The sequence below is a fragment of the Amblyomma americanum genome, chromosome 1, assembly GCF_052857255.1.
Source record: "Amblyomma americanum isolate KBUSLIRL-KWMA chromosome 1, ASM5285725v1, whole genome shotgun sequence".
In the NCBI taxonomy this organism is placed as follows: domain Eukaryota; kingdom Metazoa; phylum Arthropoda; class Arachnida; order Ixodida; family Ixodidae; genus Amblyomma; species Amblyomma americanum.
The window spans coordinates 94,152,763-94,174,601 of record NC_135497.1 but is presented as its reverse complement, the minus strand read 5'-3'; the positions used below and the strand labels follow the sequence as shown (position 1 = coordinate 94,174,601).

Below are 21,839 nucleotides of genomic sequence, written 5' to 3'. Positions count from 1 at the left end.
TCGGTGACACACCTTTCTGTCTGTTCTATAGAGTTCTTTCCACAGAACAGGGGGATCCGATAAACAATGCCTTGAATGCATTTGAAGTACTTCGTAATTAATGCATTCGGAGTACTTCGTAAAGTGCGTAAATCTAGGGTATAAATAATTAAGCGGCCGTTCCAAGTAAAATTTCAGTTGTCAGTGCTGCATCGTCCTTCTCCGTGTGTTCCTTCGTTGTCGTTGTTCTTCTCTGCTGCAGTTTATTATTAATTATAAACTTTGTATAGTTAGTTGTTTTAATGTTCTTTAATTACTATTATAGTCAGCAGAAACAATTTCAATATTTAATTTCGACAAAGCTTTGAAGAGGACTTGCCCCTGCGTGCCCATGATGCGCACACACACAGCATTTCTTTTGAATTCAAGTAGTGCGAGCTCTTTTGTTCAGGTTCCACGATCCCGAATGCATAACGTGTATTTCAAATTGTGCTAGAAATGTGACCTGGTACGTACGTCCGCGGACTGAGTAATATTGACCACGCTTCGGCGTTCAAACTCTTCTGTCGCATTGAGGAACAGAAATAGATAACGTTTGCTGCTTTAATGTGCAATGGCAAAAGTAAATATTGCTTGCCTGCATATGCATCAAACATCCTTTACTTTTCTCCAGGTAACGCGTCAGAAGCCTTTGATCGCCGAAACATGCTTCACGTTCTTCCGTACGCGACAGTACAAATGGTTTCCAAATGAGAAGTATGAAAAATTTCTTTAGACGCTGAACGGAGGTCTACTTTTGAGGCTCTGTCCCCCCTACCCTAAGCGAAAGGGGGGGGGGGGGGAATCAGGACCACCCCCCCACCCCTCCGCGATTTACGCCGCTGGGTTTATCAGAAATCGATAGAGGTGGCTACATCTATATCGATGCGCTCCGAAGTAAGACATTACCGTTTGAGACGGGCCTTTTTTTTTTCGAGATTCACGCTTTCATTTGCATATGGAGTCCTACTATATATATATATATATATATATATATATATATATATATATATATATATATATATATATATATATATATATATATATATATATATATATATATATATATATATATATATATATATTTCTGCAGGAAGTTGCCGGTTCCTGACGTAACATATTCGTGAAACATAGAATGTATGTACATATGTACATTAATTTATGCAATGAGTCTGTGCAGTTCAAAAGTACTTTTCACTTACGCTACGCGGTACGCATATAGAATCACACCTGCACTCAACTTTGTTGTTGTTTGCGGCTCTTCAGTAATAAAAAAAAAACGATAGAAGGAACAAATTTTGCTAGCCGCGGCATATGCCATCGGAACCTCAAGCAGCTGAGCCAGGCTGAGCTGCGACTAGCGGGAATAAAAGGACAAGGAGAGGACATGGAGAGGGAAAGAAAGGGGGAGCGATAGTAAGAAAGGATAGGGGTAGAGGGTAGTAAACACTATGTACAAATAAATAATATGGAAATAAATGCGGGATGCTGTGCCGTGCATGATAGGAGTACTTCAATTTTACCGCTTTTCTCGAATTGATTCTCGATGCACGAAGCCATGCTTACAAGAAAACCTTTTTTTTCGCAGTTTCGGTTTCATGTTTATGCCAGCTTCAATGTTTTGAAGTAATGCAATTTCAACTTTTATTGCTATACTTTCAGTTAGTGCAAATAATAATTGTTAACCAGCCCTAAAATTCACCTTAGGAAATGTATAATAACAAAAAAACAATCCTGCTGGAGTCGAACAAAATCGTAGCTAATCCACCCAGTTTTCCTTGTGGTGCATAGAGTCTGAGCTGTGTGCGATGTTGAAACTTTTTTGTCACTCCTAACCTACGTGTTTCTTTCGAGGATGGTTTATTCCGTTCTAAAAGTAAGCATTATGCTTCAGCAGTTAGACAGCACAACTGCGCAAAACCGTCTGCGTTTGTGAATTGTTCGTGTCTCTCCACTGCTGTTGCTGTTATGACCAAACAAATGGAATTGTTCATGCCGGTTTTTGTATTTCCCTTTGTTCTACTAATGGTATGCAAACTTGGGCGCATGTACCCGAAGATAATTGAAGCTTTGTTTGTATATATCTGTCTTTAGACCTTTAAAGGAAAAAAAAAGTTTAGTTTGTAGGTTCTTGAACACGGTTACTTTACTTCTGATCTGGGATTGTAGCATTTTGAGAAAAATGCCTGTTACCTCAAAGCATCATTTTAATTGCGTGGTTTTTTATCATTGCCAGGCTCACGTGATGCTGCACGTAATTGCTGCGAGCATTCGCGGGGGGCGAGTTTTACTTGCTGGTGCGTTCGAGTGTGTAATTTTTGGTGAGAACATACAACTTGTTGCTTTGTTACTTTTGCAGATGGCACAACAGTGCGTTCGTTGCCAGGCTTTAAGGTTTTACTCAAATGCTCCTGCTGGGTCATCGAAAGTAACGGCTGTTCCCAGTGCCAGAAACCTAAGGAATCGCTACGTTTACGCACTTGTTGGAGTCTCTCTGTCTGCCCCATTCATTTGGTACCAAACGCTTAGCCCACCCGACAAGCGCTTTGTTCGAACTTCTCTTGGAGGTCTGCTTAGGTTCGCAAAGTAAGCTGCGTCACTCCCTGTTAGGGATGTGCCTCTTAACCAATCTGTAAACTTGGTAGCAAGCTGTGGGTACTGATATTTGGTCTTTTTGTTGTTCTCATCATAGGACATTAAGAATCGGCCTTACAATCTCTTGTGACTACACATACAGTGCGTGGGGATATACTGAGGCAAGTGGCGTATACCTATCTCATTTTTTCCTATGTGCCTTTTGCAAGTGCTGCAGCCGTCTTCACTTTTTGAGCTGTGCTGTGCAGCTTGTTTAATGTTTTGGTCAATTTTCTGGTAATGTAATATTTCTTTTTTTTTAATGGTTGAAATAAATTAAAATACTTGTTTAAAAAAAGTTTCTTGTCAGTCCTTCACCTTATTGCAATAATTACTAAGCAGAAAATTAATTATCTGGTAAGTAAGGTGTACTAAATTGTGCTGAAGTAATCTTAGTGCACGGGGGTTCTGCGGCTGAGTTCTCAATGCTGTCATGTTTGATATATGCACTAGTAATGCACAATACAATACATTGGACGAGTTGTGTTTCGACTTCCATAACTACAGCCCATTTGACGGCGCAGAAGAAAGCACAGAGAAGAAGAAGGTGCACAACTCGCAGGGGGTGTGCCGTCAAATGCGGTGTAGTTTTGGAAGCACTAGTAATCACTAAATTTTTCTGAGCGCCATTTAACCTGACAGCTTAGAGGTGATAAATAAGGTCAATAAAAAGGTTAGCATAGTGAACAGTGTTAGCACTTGCCTGCCTGAACATTAAAACACAGAATGGCATTGCAGGGAACTCAGGAATACAAAGACATGATGAAGCGGTGCCACCAGCGGGGTGCTGAGCGAATTCTCAAGGGCTGTCTTGAGAATGGTGGCTTATACATCAAACTTGGACAGAGCCTAGTTGCCCTCAATCATCTGTTGCCACGAGAATACCTCGACACTTTAGAAGTGCTTCATGACCATGCCCTGGTGCGCAGCAAAGATGAGGTGAACTCCGTTTTTATTACTTACTGCTACTTTTTGCTTTGCGGTCAGTTTTTCTAGCCAGACCTTGCGCTGTTCATAGAGTGCCTAGATTTTGGTGTTGGTTTCACTATTGTAGAATGGTTTCACCTTGAACTTAATGTGAAACTTGCCTGCTGTGCTGAAGAAGTGAGCAACGAGCGAGGAATGTGACTTGAACACAATGCTAACTACTGGATCTTATTTGTGCGCATGTATGTAGTGTATACCTGTTGCTATAATATGAAGAAAAGAAACTAAACGCATCCATGGGTGCACTAGTCATCCTCACAGTGTGGTTGATATCTAGAAACCAGTTGCACTCTGGGTAGGTATGCCGCTTTTTTCGTTGTCAGGCCTATTGAAGCAGCATTGATACATGCACGCTGCTTTTCTTGAAAGTGGCTGAATTCTTGTTTCAGCTTGCTTTTGTATTTTCCAATGGCACTTCTTGGAACTGGTTTGGCAGGAGAATTTGCAACAGTGAGCTGTCAGGTGGCCACAAAACATCATCCTTTAAGAAATAGCATGCCCTCCTCCGTACTTATGTATACATTGACTGGTTGTCTAGCTGTATGCACCAGCTAGCTCAGCTAAATATCATATTTACCTCACTCCTATTTGCCTAAAGGCAGCTGTTATATTCAAATGAGTGCCTTTTGAATGCAGTGCTGAAGAGCACCGTGCCATTTAAATTTCATGCATTTTATTTAGCCAAAATATTATAGGCCACAGTAGCTTTCTGTGACTATCTGTGACCTTGAAAGTTTACTGAGTACCACGGTGTAGCACCTGCTGTGCCTATTGTCAGCTCCTGTGATGGTTGTAATTACCATTTGCATTTGTAGCCGCAGTGCTAAAAGTGTATCTTGTCTGCTTTGTAACATGACCATATATATATATATTTTTTTTCAGATCAGTGAGCTGTTTCAGGAGGACTTTGGTTGCTTGCCTGAAGAGATGTTCAAAGAGTTCAATCGCACACCAATAGCAGCTGCAAGCCTAGCCCAAGTTTTCAAAGCAAAGACTCTTGAAGGCAGAGATGTAGCTGTGAAAGTAATGCCCACTTACATATATATTAAGTTGCATTTAATTTCATTTATAACATTGTTAAACATACTGTACTGCGAGTCCAATGTATTTAGGGACCAAATTCTCGACGTTTTCTTGAACTGTGAAGTTGCTGAGAAAGCTCTACTGTAGCCACATGGCTGCACTCAGGTTGATGCTAATGAGTAATTACTCCCTTAATTCAACTCTTCTGAAAGACATCATGCAAACTTTCATCAAATTTATTTTGAAAAATTATTAAAAGGAACAAAAAATTGCATCTAATTTGAATGTTAGGTCATAACGTTAAATTATTTTTTATGCCAAAACTAACACTTCCTGTCCTTACAGGTGCAGTACATAGACTTGCAGCAGCGTTTTAATGGTGATTTGAATGGTATCGGCATCTTAATACACATTGTCAGCTGGATGCATCCTGACTTCAACTTTGCTTGGGTTCTTGACGTAAGTGAGACCATCTCATTAGAAACTTGTATGGTTCCATATTATGCTGCGTGTCAGTTACAAATAGCGTACACTGGAGCTTCCCACTCGAGCGATGCTTTCCTTGCTCCCACATCAAAAAGCAAACTGCGGCTGCTGCCTGTCTTCCCAGTAAATAAATTCATTGTGATTCTGCTGGTGGCAACCACCTTCTAATTGATTGATGCTTACGTGCACATGTTCTTTGCTCACTTAATCCTTTGCTGCCTGAATTACAAAGGAATCAAATAAAAAAATTATTAACTTCACAGTATGCTAGCTCATGTACCCACATTCAAAAGCCAATATGAAAAATTTGTTAGCTCCACTAAAATTGTAGGAATTGGTATATCCCCAATCAGTGCATAGAGACAGAAAAACTTAATTGGATTGAAGGAATTTGGGGCACGCAGGTCCCTGCGACCCCGCATGACCCCACTCGTCTCAAGTTAGCATTTGGTTCATTTTCTGCAGCTAATGTGAGTTGTGTGAAAGACTAAATCAAAGGCTCAAACCAACTTGAAGGACCAGAGACACTCAGTTTTTGATCCTACAAATGTCTTCTTATTTTTCCTGTAACAGTTATTAGAAAATGAGAGACAATAAATTGTTGGTCGCTCGCTGGAAGTCGCACATTTGTTCCCCCTTTTCTTTCATTCAGCTTTGCTCCCAGTGACACCAGATATTTTGATCAGAAAGTGATAGTTGCTGAGAGCCTGTTGACAAACATTTTGTGCATCCTCTATGCAGTAATAAGTACACAGCGTGCAATCAGTATTTCACAGATTTGCGATGCTGTGCAGCAATGGGTTGAAATCATATGTTACATATTCTGAGATAATGTTTTAACCTTAACAGTGCAATAGTTTTCATGTAGTGTGTATAAAATCATTGAATAGTGTTCAGGAATGTTCATTTTTTTTGTTGCTTATTCTAGTCTGAGACAAATTAGCTACCTCACCTCCTAAGTTTGCATGTGCATAGTATGGATTTTTAGAAATTCTGCCTGTTCTGTTTATTCTTAAGAAATGCTGTGCTACTAGCTTACACCAGCATAAATCGTACCTGTATAAGTGAAGTTGACTCACATTCCACCCCCCCTCTTTTATTCAGTTGAAGAAAGCAAACATATTTTCACCATGTTACGTCGGCTTGCGTGCATTTTGATTCTTGTCTTTCAAATTGATATTTTTGCTGGGGGGGTTGGCTTGCATTTTCATAGTTGCAAATATTGGGGTAGACCTGGGTGGTGATATGGCAGTTTCATAGTTGCAAATATTGTGGTAGACTTGGGTGGTGATATGGCAGCTTCATAGTTGCAAATACTGTGGTAGACTTAGGTGGTGATATGTCAGCTTACTTAAAATTTTCCCCTTTCATGAGTGTTTCCAATTATTCTTGTTTTACAGCTGTTTCTGGGTGGCTGCAGAATTTGTTTTTTTTTTAAATTCGTCGCAACTTTGGGTTGGCAATCATGTATCAGAAGAACAGTAGTGAAAAGACATTTTTGTGTTGAGTATTCATTTTCTTCAGTACCTTAGGTCATCCTTAGTGAAGGAACTGGACTTTGTGCTTGAGGCTGGCAACATGGAACGCTGTGCTCGAGACCTCGCCCACCTTCCTTATGTCTCAGTTCCAAAAGTACTCTGGAACAAGACAAGTAAAGTAGGTAAATACTGCAAAATGTGACTCAGTGTGATCTGCAAGAAGCATGTGTGGCCTGCATGATGGCTGCCTATGCTTTGCTATAGTCTGATACAACTCGGGAATGAAATGGCAATTGCCCCCTAAAGGAGGCTCTCCAACCGATAGCATTGACCTATTGCCATGGTGTTGCAGTCACTTGCCTTGCACTTGTAAACGTGGCATCGCAAGTGGCTGGCAGGTTCAAGGGAATTAACCGCGAGTCCTCGACATCATGACAGTAACTCAATACGGATCGTTGGAGGGCCTCCTTTGTGGGGACATTTGTTTGTTTGTTACTGAGGTGTGCCCAACTATAGTTGCTACATTTCATGCTCGAATGTTGTTGCCATGTGTACTCAAGTCATTAAGAATATTTCCTTTAGAAGCGAAATAGGGAAATGAGTATGTGCATTTGTAACTTCAACTGTAGCTCAAATAGTACCACTGTTTTTCAGAGAGTGCTCACCATGGATTTTGTTGACGGTGTCAAGATAAGCAATGTCGAGGGAATCAAGAAACTTGGCCTTGATCTTGCTGATGTGAGTAGTACTCTTGCATCATTATATGGTTTATTTTTTATTCCTCTTTATTTTGGGATCTTTTGCTTTCTCAGCATATTTGGATTGATCTGTGGTAGAATTGAGAATACTTAACTTTGATGAAGGATCAATGGAAGCAGTATGGAGCTAATGGCTTATGGATGTGACTTTTTTATGTACCTATTATAGGATTTTCTTATAATGATCAGTTAATAAGATATGGGTTGTTAGCAAACCTTTTATTTGCTGTATGTGAGTGGATGTACACAAAGATATCTCGTGTTGAAGACAACCCCATTCAATTTTTGTTCTTGGAAAAGCTAAATTGTCTGACTTATTTTTAAGTTCTCTTTGGGGGCACCAGAAGACATCCTTATTGCTGAGAAATTTGAAGTTAAAACTTGAATTTTAATGCGAGAGCATTGCTTGGCTCATTGTACGAAAACCTCACCGTCATTAGAAACCCCTCCTGGAGCAACAGGCCACCGGTGCCCCACCACCACATACCTCAAAGGGCGATTGAGGTGTCCACTGACCCAGTGAGCCAGTTACACTTGCTCTCGAATTTGCACATCATAAGGATTCCTTAGGATGGCCCCATAATTTTTTTCATTTTGCCGTCATGATGATGGCATGGAGGACATTAGAGACTAAATGATCATTGTGGAAGTGGGTGGCAGTGTGGTATAGCCATAAAGAGAAAAAGTTCTTGACATTTTTGCAGTTTGCTTGTGAAAACAGCTTGCAGTGGCGATGCCTGTATTTTATTTATTTATTTTTATAGCTGATAAAGCTCCGTTTCCATTCAAACCAACCTACTTGTCATTCGAGTGTAATGGTAGGTTGATATATGCCATTATCAGTTTGTCCTCAGTGTCCCTTCAAGTAAAGTGCTGGATGGTCCATAGAATTTTCCTGCTCATGCATGCTGACAGTTGCCCTTACTCTTTATTAGGCGCACCTTAGCAAAGCTGTAGCACAGTGCTCAGTTCTTCCCGTGTGGATTGGCACCATATCATTTGCATGTGTTGGCCTCAATGCTTGCCAAAAAACCTTTGCAATGCCCTAAAATGTCAAAAATTCAGGGCTTCAATTTTCTTGGTTAATCAAGGCACAAAGTAACTTTTTAGATGCATTACAAGTTTCACAGAGAAAAATTTTAGCATTCAGTGATCGGAAAATAAATAATCCAAACAGGCTATATAGACTCTTCAACACGTATGTAGTAGGCACCTCTGCAGGTGCGGTGAGATTTTCGTCAATAAATATAATTTTTTCATCACCATCAAGTTAGGTGCAGTGTTCGTGAACATGCATTTTGGATCTGTGTGGACTGTTTATGTTGTCTTGCTTGCTTGTACACACAGACATGCTTGTTACAGGTAGAAGCTGTTGGAGCATTTTTCAACCATAATAGTTTGCATCGTAACTGGCTTTGGTAGTACTTGTGCAGTGTATCGCTTTTTGTTTGGAAGTTTTTTTTTGTTGGGAATATTAGGGTAACTAGAATTAGATGATTTCATTAATATAACTGGAGTGAGCTGTCAAGGGAGAGAGAGAGCTTCTAAATAGGCAAGCAGTAATTGCTATTGGCATCATGCTGGCTTTTAGTGGTGCCAGCTGTGGTTAAGGTCTGGCTATAAAGTGTAATGTTTTGCAGTAAAACCTCGTTGATATGTTTTTTTTTTTTAAATGCGGGAAAAAAACGCCTTATTTTGGGGAAACGTATGAGTCAAACCTCCTGACTTTCGAAAATGTAACTGCTGTAGGAGGAGCATTTTTGAACTGGCACTTTCACTTCATAAAAATGTTGATTTTCATTTCTTGGCGCAAGGTCTGAGCAGCTGCTATCTAGCGCTCAAAGAATTTAGTCCGCCTTTGCATTAAGGAACTTCACAACATATCCAGTCCGCTAGTGGCAATGGCTAAAGTAACTAAGGTCTCTTAGAGTTGTTTTTGGATGCTTCACCTCCTTGTAGTACTGCACTGTGAGGAAGCCATCACAGCTTCTGACTGTTGCAGCATTATTTCTCTTCATGCTGCGCTCCCCAGACCTGGCCCGCTCGTATGTAAGCGCACGTTGCAGATCTCAGCTGCTTCGCCCTCCTAACATTTAGGCACTACAAAGAAGTAGCTGCGGTTCTCCTCTTCTTGTTGCATCCCTGCTGGAATGGCCTGCTCGGATATGAGAACAGTTTATTTTTGGATGCTTCTTCCTCTGCACTTACATAGTGAAGAGAAGCCACAATGGTGGGAGACTGTCGCGGCATTTCAGCTCTCCTTGTCACATGCACCCAGGTTGGGCTCACTCGTGTGTTTGGATGCTAAACGTAATTTACGACCAGATTTTGTCGAAATTTTCAACATTGTAGCCAGAAAATTGTGTTATCCGGGCACGTATTAACCGGAAGCAGAATAGTATAGCTCTGTGGGGCATTTTGATTGCCTGAAATTTTGAGCGTATGGATGGGGAAATCGTATGAACCAGGAACATATTAGCAAAATTTTTCTGTAATTAGCCTAAGCGTATTCATGAATATGTGCAGCTCTTGCTTTTAGTGTTTTTTTATTTGTTGTCCATATAGTGTCCTGGTTAGCTTTGTTCGCACCACAACTGCCCTAGAGTGGTAGTGGCCTTTGTTTCAAGCTTTTTACTTGAACATTTTCTGCCAAGTGCAAAAGTTTAGGAATGCTTTGTAGCTTCCAGTGTAGCCCTTTGGTTGCACCCTTCACAATTTTTAATTGCATAATGTAACTGAAGTGTGTTTGTTTTGACTGTAAAAGAAAATTATATATGCACTTTTGTGCGAGGTGAGGTGTTGTAATATTTTGCGTACAAATCTTTACTCTATTTTACCTCTCTGTTTCCTCAAATGCCCACTTTATGCAATTACTGTTGTATGCATTATAGGTAGACCAGAAGATGGTGTCAGCATTTGCTGAACAGCTTTTTCACACTGGCTTTGTCCATGCAGACCCACATCCCGGCAATGGTCAGTTACCTGGTGCAGTGCACTTTGTGTATTCTTTTACACTTCTGTGGGGACTTGGTATTACCATATTGTGTCTCTTTGCTACAGTGTTTGTCAAGAAAGGAGATGATGGAAAAGCAAAGATTGCTCTTTTGGATCATGGGTTATATGAGTATATATCTAAGGAAAACAGGCTGTCTCTGTGTCAGTTGTGGAAATCCATCATCATGAATGACCATTCTGGAATGAAGACACACTCTCTTGAGTTGGGTGTAGCAAGTAAGCCACTCTCTTTACCTTAAAGTATTCATTTTGAAATGAGATTTCGAATGCTTTGATGTCATACAAACAGGGCTCCTAATACTAAGCATTCATGCCTTGACATAAAGGAGTATAGACACCTAACTTTTGGGTGTGTGTTTTTTGTTTGTAATGATGCGTAAAGCATTGTTATACATGAATTATCACCTGGCATTCTCCTGTAACCACTAAATAATTTATAATCACGTGTCTTTCTCTTGCTGTTTCGGTTTCGGTTTCAACAGCCGAATGAGGACTGTGACATCAACATGTGCTTACAGGTCACGTGAGGCATGTAAAAACTGCAATATAATTGCTGCTTCGACATTCGTTGCTATTCCGGCCCTTGAGGAAGGCTGGCTTCAGCACTGCAGTAAATTATAACGATGAAGCAGCGATTATATGGGTGTTTTTTTTCATGCGTCACGTGACACAAAAGTACTCCTTGACGTCACAGCCATCGTTTGGCTGTTGAAACCGAAACCGAAACAGCATGACAGAAAAAATTCGATTATAAATTATTTAGGGGTCAGGCGAATATCACATGGTGATTCATGCGTAGTAGAGTCTTCCGCATCATTGTAGAGAAGAAAACATGCCACCAAAATTATGTGTCTATACTCCTTTAACCTTTGCTCAGATTTTTTAATTGCCTTGTAGAGTGCTGTAATGTTGGCTAGCAGTTGCTATGTGCTCTTGAGCAAGGTAACTGTAGTTCTTATACAGAAGGAAAGCTTGGTAGCATGATTTCACAGGGTGATCCTTGTTCAGTCTGTAAAGTGTTTTCAGTTGGAGTAGGTTCAAGAAGTACAAGCAAGGAAGTATTCATGAAACTTTCATTTGTTATTCACATTACTGTGCCAGTTAGGCTAAAATTACAATAGATGTGTCAAGAAATTGCGTTGAACATATAGTGGACAGCCGTGCACAGTCCTATATCGCATCATGATGGCTTTAGCTAGCTGTGTAAAGGCTCAAGGATTTCTGAGTAGCCTTTATGCTTATTTGTGGATTCAGGTTCCCTCTGCTTGAGGTATTTTATGTTACAAAGTGTCTGCTTATAACTGTAAGACATTCCTTGCATAGTGTACCAATTCTACCACTATACAAGTAAGTTTTTAATGTTTATTGTATGTGCTCACTATGTATTTGGGGGAGTTTTTTAGACCAAAATGGAACTTCATTGATCATGATAGTATACCGGGCATTTTCTTACAAGCAAGCACTGTTTGCTTAAATCATGAAAGTAAAGAAGCATGCTTTTGATAACATTCATGGTTGAGGCCTTTTGAGGGAAGAGTTCTTATTTGGCTCACTGTGTTCGTTGAGACTTGGCATTTAACTGAGTAGAGATGAAGGTAGCAGCCTGACTCATGCTTTGCCCTAGCTAGTTGAATTTTTTTGCTTTAGATTACCCCGTCTTCTGCGAGATCCTGATGCAGCGACCACTGCAGCGGCAGACCTTTCGCCTGCGCAATAAGCTGTCCAGTGAAGATGTGGCCTATATGCGCAACATGGTGCAGACTCACTTTGATGAGGTCATGGAGTGCATTCGCAGCCTCCCGAGGCCTATGCTTCTTGTATTCAGGTAGCACAAATTGGTCCTTTATTGCTATACTCAACAGGGGCACAGAGCTTTGAAAGTTGTTGATATATTTTTCACCACATTTTGTTCTTGCTTATTCAAACTGTGGCATGGTGGACCTCACATGAATGGAAGCTGAAGTGAGAAGAGAATTGTTCAGTTTAAAATTTGTGTTCAAAAAAATTTTTAATTTTGGAATGTAACTATGTTGCATCAACTGCTGTTGAAGTCATAAAGTAAAAAAAGGCTGAGGATTTCAAAGGGAATTTGCAAGCCTCTTTTGTGCAAGAAGGGTTTTCATATTTTAAACGTTGGGTAAGAACTTCAGCAGTTGTTCTTTATTTACCGTGTGTTTGGCCTTTTTGGCTCTTCTGGGTGGCATCAGCTTCGCTAATTGGAAAATTAATGCTCTAAGGACAATCTTTACGGTGCATTCCCCGAATATACACCTGCAGTGTATTGAAGTGGGCACGTGTGAAGTTACTCTTAGGCTTGCCTTTGTCCTTTGCTGCATTTGATGGCGTTGACTTGACAACAAATCATTTGCATTTGTACAGGTCACCATGAAAGATCTTGTGAACAAAGTTCATTTTTTGAGGATGTGAAGAGTGCATAATATGCTCATTCCTTTGCAGTTTCCATGATGTCGCTCAAACCAGGGAGCCTAGTGCAATGCACTGAAATGTGATGCAGTAGCAGTCCTCTTTTTCTTACCTTTGAAAGTGCACAACCATGGACAGGTTCACATAATTAGTAGCACTGATACAAAGCCATTTAGGCTTTCTTGATGAGCAGCTTGGTGCATGCAGGGCCATACAACTGGTGCGATGCAATTCCCTGTTGTCAAGAGCCAGACATGCCATCAGAGAGGCACAGTTTTTCTTGTTAATTTTATGGCATACCATCTGGTCAGGAAACATAGCTAAAGAAGTTCATAGGTCACTGACCATGTTAAAATTGAAAACTGGTTTTTGAGGAAAGGAAATGGCACAGTAATTGTCTCATCTTGGTGGGCACCGGAATTGCGCACTAAAAGAAGGGAGGAAGGTATGGGTGAAAGAAGAAAGAAAGAAATGCCGTAGTGGAGGGCTCCAGAATAATTTCGACCAGAACGTGCCATGTCACACAGGCACTAAAAAAATCACATTTCTGGAATGCTACAGCTCTTCTGTTCACAATGAAATAACCATCTGATGACGCAAGAGCCAGTTGCTTTACTGTGAACAGTGGAGCGATGAAGCTCTTGAAATATCAATTTATTTCATCTGACCATGGTCAGGGACCTAAGAACTTCATTTTCTTTTTGTCCTGGCAAGTTTCATACTGTGACTTTTTGCTGCAACTTGTAGGCTGCCAGAGGCAGCCATCAGTGAGCACTGCATCAATGAGCACTGCAAGTATGAGTTGCACTGGTACTAGTGAATGGTAGATTCCATGACATTTACTACTATGTGCTTCTATGCTTCTTCATGTTCTGGTTGTGACACTGATACTATCACTATAGCGTGATAGTTAGACAAGCTTTTTCTCTTAATCTGCTCACCTTAAGCAGACAAAAAATGTTTGCTTGGCAAGCTTACCAAAAACCAACCACGGTTACAGATTCAAAGCATTTCACCATGGTCCGGAGAGGCCAGTTGTGCGCATTTGCGGCAGCCGGAGAGGAGCAGCAGGTGCGCCGCACGTGACGTCAGAACTTCGTCTACACCGCGGCCGTGCGTCGCGCATGACGTCACGTGGAAGAGTGGTTGTGCGCATGCGCGGCAACCAGAGAGGCGCAGCTGGCCAGCCTTCGCCTCTGGGGCCACGCATGACACACGTGGATGCCGCATGCTAGCTATGCACATAACTGCGCATGCACAGCTGCGCGTATAAAATGCGGAGGTGACACAGCGGCCGTATCACAGTCGCTTGCATGGGCCGCTATTCAGCGGCGCTATCAACAGGAAAAGATCAATTTCTCACTACATATACCTGGCATAGCCTAGCTAAGCCACTGCCAATTTTTTTTTATGTGGAGTTCACTATATTCTGTTAGCACAATGACTACTTTGGCATACGTCTGCTAGTACTAAACAGCTCTTTACAGGTAGGCTGTGCATACCTGCTAATATTATTGCATGTTAAAAGTGCACTGAACTGCTGTTTATTTAAAACATTATATATAAAACATTAATTAGTTGCATCTGAGTACAAGTTACTCGGGAGGATTTTTGCTAGGCTTGTAAGAACTTTCAGTGATTTCGAATATTCGGTCGAGTAGTAAAGTATTAGATATTCAGTTCAGCCCAAACGTTTGGTATGCAAAGTCTCAAAGTATTGGTCTCAAGCAAAGAACGTTTTTGGAATGCTTGCTTCGTGTGAGTTGAGTTCGATGTGCTTCCTGCAAGATGGCGTCGCAGTGTGCACTCTACTAAATGCAGCAACCATGTAATGACGCATTCGCAGTAAAGACCAGCACTTGGCAGCAAGGGGGGATCAAAGGTGATAAATGGCACAACTTCCATGCCTTCCACATGCATATGGCCTGCCTGTCTAAACGACAGACTGAACTGCCGAAGATCGTGTAGTTTTATGTTGCAATGCACATTTCAAAAGTTACTGGAAGAACTGGAAGTTTGCTGTTGCGCTACCTGCCGCTAGTCCGGGAAAGCGACTGCCAGAGCAAGAAAGCAGGCTATATGGTATGCAATCCGAATTTTCATTAGCGGCACCATTTGTAATATGAAGTGGCTTCTTTTTTTTTTTTTGATACTGGAGCTCTATGAATCATGGCTATAACGGGCACCGGCAGAAGGCATGTGATACCAGCAGCTCGTAGGGTGCCTATATGTATCAAGGCACCCTAGCGGCTTGGCTGAGCCTACCCATACCCTGCAAATAGGTTGGCTCTGTAATTCTTGATGGCCATTTTTGCAAACGGTCAACATAGCTTCTGTGATTGCAACAAAGCTTCAGTGCACTCTTTTTTTTTTGTCGTGTGATGGCCTTGTATGCAAAACTAATCGAAGTATGCACTGTGAAATTATTAGAAGAATATTGCCATTTGCTGCGAATTTGCTTCAAATTATTGCAGCTGGTGCAAGGGTCACAACTAGTCAGCATGTATCAAGCATTGTCAGTGCTAGTAGACTGCTTTGTAGTGCAGTGTAGTAAAAAAACTGAAGCCTTTGTGAAAACCCATTTAGGGCTTGCAGTGTGCAGCTTTCATTTCTAATGCTAAAAAACTTACTGTACTTTCAGGAACATCAATACTGTACGCTCGATCACAAAGAATCATGGCCATCCTGTTGACCGGTTCACCCTGATGGCTCGCATTGCCACTCGACGACTCACCTTGAATCTGGAACATGTTGGTCTGATGATGATGCTGCGCCACTGGTGGAGCCGCACAATGTTTGAACTGAGGCTGAGGTGCGTGCACAGAAATGGTTTCTTGCATCTGAGGAAACTTGTATTCTTCATGTAGGAAGTGGTAATGCTGTAGTGTAAAACATTCCATAAACTTCACAGCAGGGTTTGCACTGTAAGAACTTATGTATGTACATGTATATTGCTCTGTGGAGCCTTGACCAAACTATCGTTGGTAAAATTTATAAAGTGTTTGTTAATTAGCACAACTTTCTGCCTTTTCCTTTCACTTTTCTTCCACTGTGCACATTACTACCCTGCTCAATGCTGTGATGGGTTGCCCAGTGTACCATATGCAGTGTTCTTGATGTTCAGCCACTTATGGTGTATCGGGCTTATTCTTTTTTTAACCTTGTTTTTTGATCATATGCTCATGAGCACTTTCACCTCCCCTTTCATGCTTTGAACCCACCGCAATTGCTCAGTAGCTTTGGTGTTCGGCTCCTGATCCCAAGGCCACGAGTTGAAATGCAGCCATCTTGGCATTTTATTGTTACAATGCTCTCAATGCCCTGACAAATGCTAACTGTTGAAAGAAATGTGAGAGAAAGAGGACAGGAGTAATTTCTAATTAGTCTTGACTGATTGGCAAAATTGTATAGCTTAAATCGCTGCGTGTGATTAAAAGAAAATTTGAGTTTGTTAAAACAAGTGTGTGTGTACCCACCACGGTGGCTCAGTAATTAGGGCGCTCGGCTACTGATCCGGAGTTCCCGGGTTTAGTGTTCCCGTAGACCAGGAGTGAGTCTGATTGTCTAGATTAAGCAGGACGCAGATGATGCGAGCTTGTTCATTAAGCTGCCATGTTTTTATTAACCTTAGTTGCCAACACAATATTCTTATTCGGCTAAATGCCAATTACAAACACTACACTATCCTCCTTGGGGAATGTTGACTAAATGTGCACAAGGTGTAAAAACAGTTCACTGCAGAAGGATTGTGAATGTCTCCTGGCAACTAACAGTCACAAAGCCAGGTTGTGAAGTTTGACAGATGACAAGGAGGCTTTCTGTTTCTCTTTGGGTAGCGCTGCATTAAAGAACTCTGGTGCAATACAGATGGTGCAGGACCTGGCACTGAAGTAGGTGGTGGATATACGATGTCATCATAGTCGAGTGGTGTGGCTGGTGCTTGTTTAAGGTCAGAGGCATCTGAAAAAGCTTGAGTTGCGTGTTATCACTATTTTCTCTCGATGCCTTGATTTGTGATCCATGAACGCTGACAATGGTATACGTGTCTGGATCATAGTACGGAGTGAACTTGTCGTGTCTGTCCTGCTTACACAAGACTCGTTGACCAACACAGAAGCGATGTGGTTGAGCATGCCTTCATGTATCAGCGTGATGTTTGTTGTAAGTGTTTTTCTCGAGCACGGTTGTTTTCAACTTCAAGTCTTCAGTTTCCGAAGCAGCATCAGTGTAGTAAGGCAGAAGATGTCTCATCGGTCTGCCGAACAGCAGTTCATATGGTGATCTTTCTGTTGTGAGGTGTTTCGAAGACCTGTATGCTAAGAGGAAAGAGTCGAGTTCTACTTTCCAATCTGCGTTCTCAAGCTGACTTGTGTGAACATGCTTTTTCAGTGTTCTCATAAACCATTCAACTTCACCATTAGCCTGAGGCCACAAAGGTGTGACTTGATGGTGTCAAAATCCCAGCTCCTTTGAGAAGGCAGCAAACTCTCGACCTTGGAATGGTGGTCCATTGTCGCTTTTCACCTGCGTTGGGATTCCGAACTGGCAGAACACTTGTCGCAGGGCAGGAAGCACGTTGTTTGCACTTGTGAAGTGTGTGACTTGCACAACTGGATATTGTGAAAAGTCATCAATTATCACCATGGCATATTTTCCATCTGGGAAAGGACCACAAATGTCAACTGACACTTCTTCCCAGGGGCCATTGGGTGGTTCAGTGATGGCAAGTGGTTCTATCTTTGCTTGGGGAACAGCTGCTTGACATTGTAGGCAGGTTTTAATCAAAGTGTGCACGAGCTTGTCCATACCAGGAAACCAGACCTTTTCTCTCAACAGTTGTTTTGTTTTGACAATCCCTTGATGGCCTTTGTGGGCCAGCAGCACTGCTTGTTTCTGCAGGCTATTGGGATGAACTAGGCGTGTTCCTCGAAGAATGATGCCCTCAGGTGTTGTTGTTAGCTCTGCCTTTACAGGTGCAAATGGCTTCAGTTCGTTTGAGACCCAGCTGTTGAGTGTGGGGTGCTGGATAGCACTGATAAGCAGCTGTAGCGTTGGTCGGCTTTAGTTTCTTCAGCGACTTCTTGAACCGAGAAAGCATTTGGGATGCTGTGGCGCTGGATAAAGTTAACATACTCATTGGGCACCTTGTCTATACGGGCAGACATCTGCATCTCAGGAACCGGATGCCTGGAAAGATAATCGGTAGGGTTGCTGCTTCCAGCAGTGTGTTGCACATCGAACTTGTACTGTTGAATACGTAAAGCGAGGCGCTCAATGCGGGCAGATGGTGATGATCGTGGGTTTCCCAGTATGCTCACTAAAGGCTTGTGATCAGTCAGCAAAAGGAAGTGAACTCTACAAAGATAAAGACGGAAGTGTTCCATAGCCCATACAACTGCGAGCATCTCGTGTTCTATTTGGGAGTAACGGCTTTCAACTGGTGTAAGTGCTCTGCTTGCAAAAGTGGTCACTGCCGTGTGTTCCGGCTGCGTGAGGATTGCACCCAGTCCATGTAGACTTGCATCTACTACCAGTTCTGTCGGTTTGGATGGATCAGAGTAAACAAGGGCTCAGAAATCTTCCTGAGTAGTTGACCATTCCTAGCAGGCTCTTCAGTTCTTGAGGTGACTCCGGTGTTTTGATTTGCAGAAAGGCTGCTACTTTCTTGGGATCAGGACGTACACCATCAGCTGAAAAAATAAGTCCAAAGAAGTTCAGTTCTCGTTGATGAAAGTGACACTTCTTTTCATTGAGTGTCAATCCAGCTTCTTGGAGTCGATGCAGAACGGCTTCTAAAGCGGCATGCTGCTGTTTTGTTTGTCCAAAGACAAGAATGTCATCACTACCATTCAGGACATTGGGGATGCCATTCAGCACTTGGGGGATGGCGTTCTGAAAGATTTCAGCTGCACTGCTGATGCAAAAGTTTAGGCGTTTGTAGTGAAACAAGCCAACATGTGTTGAGAATGTTGTGAGCTGCCTTGAAAATGTGTCAAGTCCCAACTAATGATACCCATTCTTGAGATCAAGGTTGGAGAATACTGTTGGTCCATTCAAGGCAACAATGATGTCATCCACTGTTGGACACAAATGTTGTTCACGTTGAATGGCAGTGTTCACAACACGCATGTCAATGCAGATTCGAATTTCATCAGGCTGATGTGGTTTTGGCACGATGACCACAGGGGACACCCATGGTGTAGGTCCGATGGTGGCTCAACGATGTCTTCTGACAGGAGGCGTTCAAGTTATTTTTCTGTGGCGTCACGCAAGGCAAATGGAATACGCCTATGTGGTTATGCAACAGGTAGGACAGTGTCATCCACGAAAAGGTGGATCTATTGGTTTTTGAGTTTTCCAACTCCACTAAACAACTTGGGGAATGCTTCCACGATCGACTTGTCACCTGGTTGCTTGTGAACTTGGTACGTGATCTGGACAAGACGCAGGTTGGATGCTGCTGTGAAGCTTAAGAGTGGCGCACAGTTTCCTGGAATGACAAAGATGTCTTCTTCAATGCACTTTGTACCTCATAGTGACAGAGACTTTGCCTAGAAGATCAAGGGGAGATGTTGCTTTGTATGGGAACACTCTGATGGATGTTTCCTAAAGATTCACATTTAAGCGATAGCTCTTGAAGTCATTTCACCAACAATTGACACTGTTGCACCTGTGTCAATTACGAAAGTGACCGGTACATTGTTGACAGTGACAATAGCTTTTGGAGACGGGCTTGCGTGAAGGGAAGTCGTAGCAACAAAAACATAATCATTGCTGCTTGAACTGGTGTCACAGGTGGCTGCATGCTCATTAGTACTTGAATTCTTCTTACTGCAGGCTGCCTGTGAGTTTCTGTTTCGACCACTGTCATAGTCCACTGCTTGTACCATTCTCGTCGTTGAACGGCAGAATCGTGCAAAGTGACCAATCTTGTTACATGCCTTGCATGTCTTACCCCATGCGGAACAGCTTGATCGTCCGCCTTGGTGAGGCCACTTGCCGGCACAGTTGCGACAACTTGCTGATGAAACACGAGGCCGTTGCGGTGCGAAGGTCTGTCGTGGCATCTGTTGTCCATTTCTTTGGTGTTGACCATGGTGTTGTCCTTCCTTGTGAACTGCAAACACCGCCACGTTGCTTTTGACGTTCTTTTCGATTTCGGACACATCCCGTTCGACATCCACGAGCATTCTTCCTTGTTTAAGTAAGTCCGGTAAAGTGAGGGAATGGAGCATCGCATATTTTCGGAGGCGAGACGATGTTGTGGCGAGGATGATTTGGTTCTGCACTTAAGCGTCGACGTTTTCGAAGTTACAGTGGCGAGAAAGCTGACGGAGGCGCGCGTAGAAGGCGTCCAGTGACTCACCAGCGTTCTGCTGAGCTTGACGGAATTTGTAAATTGCAAATGTTGAGTTTACTCGTGGAGCAAAATATGAATTCAGCATGCGGCATCGTATTCTGGCTTCGATGTGCTCTGCGTGGCCTGGGTCGTGCTTATTGCCGTTGCGGCTTGCATAGCGCTGTCAGGGAGGGAGCGAAATATGTTGTAGACTTCTTCATCAGCGTAGTGCAGGAGGAGTGCTTTCTTTCGCGCATCTGTCGTGATATCACAAGCTAAAAGAAAGTTCTCAAACCTTTCTATCCACTTCGTTCATTCGTGACCTATGTTGTTGGCGTCGGTCGCACCAAGGTCGAAATTTGGGAAGGGCGGGAGCACATGCGTCATGGCTGTGACTACTGGTTGCCGCTTGCTGCCGGGGAATGACTGTCGATTTGATGTTCACACGAGGTTAAAGAACACTTCTGACACCATTTTAGTGTTCCCGTAGACCAGGAGTGGGTCTGATTGTCTAGATTGAGCGGGACGCAGATGATGCGAGCTTGTTCGTTAAGCTGCCATGTTTTTATTTATCTTAGTTGCTAACACAATATTCACATTTGGCTAAATGCCAATTACAAACACTACACCGGGTTCGAACCTGACTGCGGCGGCTGCGTTTTTATGGAGGCAAAACGCTAAGGCGCCCGTGTGCTGTGCGATGTCAGTGCACGCTGGGGGTCGAAATTATTCCGGACTCCACTACGGCACCTCTTTCTTCTTTCACTCCCTCCTTTATCCCTTCGCTTTCAGGTTCAGGTGTCCAAAGATATATGAGACAGATACTGCGCCATTTCCTTTCCCCAAAAAACCAATCCATGTGTACATGGGAAATAAGGAATTGAATTGAATTGAATTAAAACAAGTGCTTATTGTGCACATTATGAGATGTTTTTCTTGCTTCCTTTTTTTTCCTCCTAGGTTGGAATACTGGCAGTTGCGGCTCTCACTACTGTACCTTCACTTCCTGCTGTGGGTCAGAGGACCTACTAAGGATATAGAATATTTGATGGAGCTTGCTTCTGGAGATGTCTCTCCAATGTAGCATTTGTCTGTGTGAAAGGCAGCTGCTCTGCAACTGTAAATTTACAGTGAAGGTGCTACAGCTTATTGCCAACATTTTGTCTAAAATGGCATGTAATTAAATGTAATTAAATGAATTACAGACTGTTGCCACAGTGTCTTGTTTTCCACAAACCTTACTGAGCATGTAAGTTTCAGACGTCTTATTTTCAGGCTGTTTAGAGCAGTGTTGCTCATCCCTGCTCATCCAGCAGTGTTGCCGACCCCGCTAAAATTTTGTGCCATAACAGGGTGCCTGCAGCACAGTGCAGAAATGGCCTAGAGTATTTACCAGTAAGTGCTCAAGTGGCATTTACGAAGTTGAAACCATCTGAAGATTCATACAATGCCATGTGTGATTCTTCATACAGTTACAATTAAATTGATAATATCGATCTTGGCAGTGGTGAAACTGCTACGCCATTTGTGCCAAAATGCGCCAAATGACAAATCGTGCTGCACGCTGCTACAAATCAAATTTTTGTTTCTTTTTGCGCCATATCTGCGCCAAAAGGTCACTGAGAAACTTTGGCGAGAACGTAAGGGAAACTGCAGCCGGCACTTTCAGATGTTTGC

At 42.4% G+C, this 21,839-nt stretch overlaps 1 protein-coding gene and 1 pseudogene across 1 annotated transcript; one reads left to right on the top strand and one right to left on the bottom strand.

Moving 5' to 3' along the window:
* The first annotated feature begins 1,764 nt into the window (after positions 1-1,764).
* Positions 1,765-21,373, top strand: Adck5 (aarF domain containing kinase 5). The gene is made up of 13 exons (XM_077646227.1): positions 1,765-1,894; positions 2,378-2,604; positions 2,711-2,774; positions 3,391-3,591; positions 4,522-4,662; positions 5,008-5,121; positions 6,673-6,804; positions 7,281-7,364; positions 10,276-10,357; positions 10,445-10,615; positions 12,047-12,224; positions 15,465-15,635; positions 21,123-21,373. The coding sequence occupies exons 1-13, from the start codon at positions 1,874-1,876 to the stop codon at positions 21,244-21,246; spliced, it is 1,710 nt and encodes a 569-aa protein (XP_077502353.1). The 5' UTR covers positions 1,765-1,873; the 3' UTR covers positions 21,247-21,373.
* LOC144113253 (uncharacterized) lies at positions 19,310-20,581 on the bottom strand (annotated as a pseudogene).
* Positions 21,374-21,839: the final 466 nt, after the last annotated feature.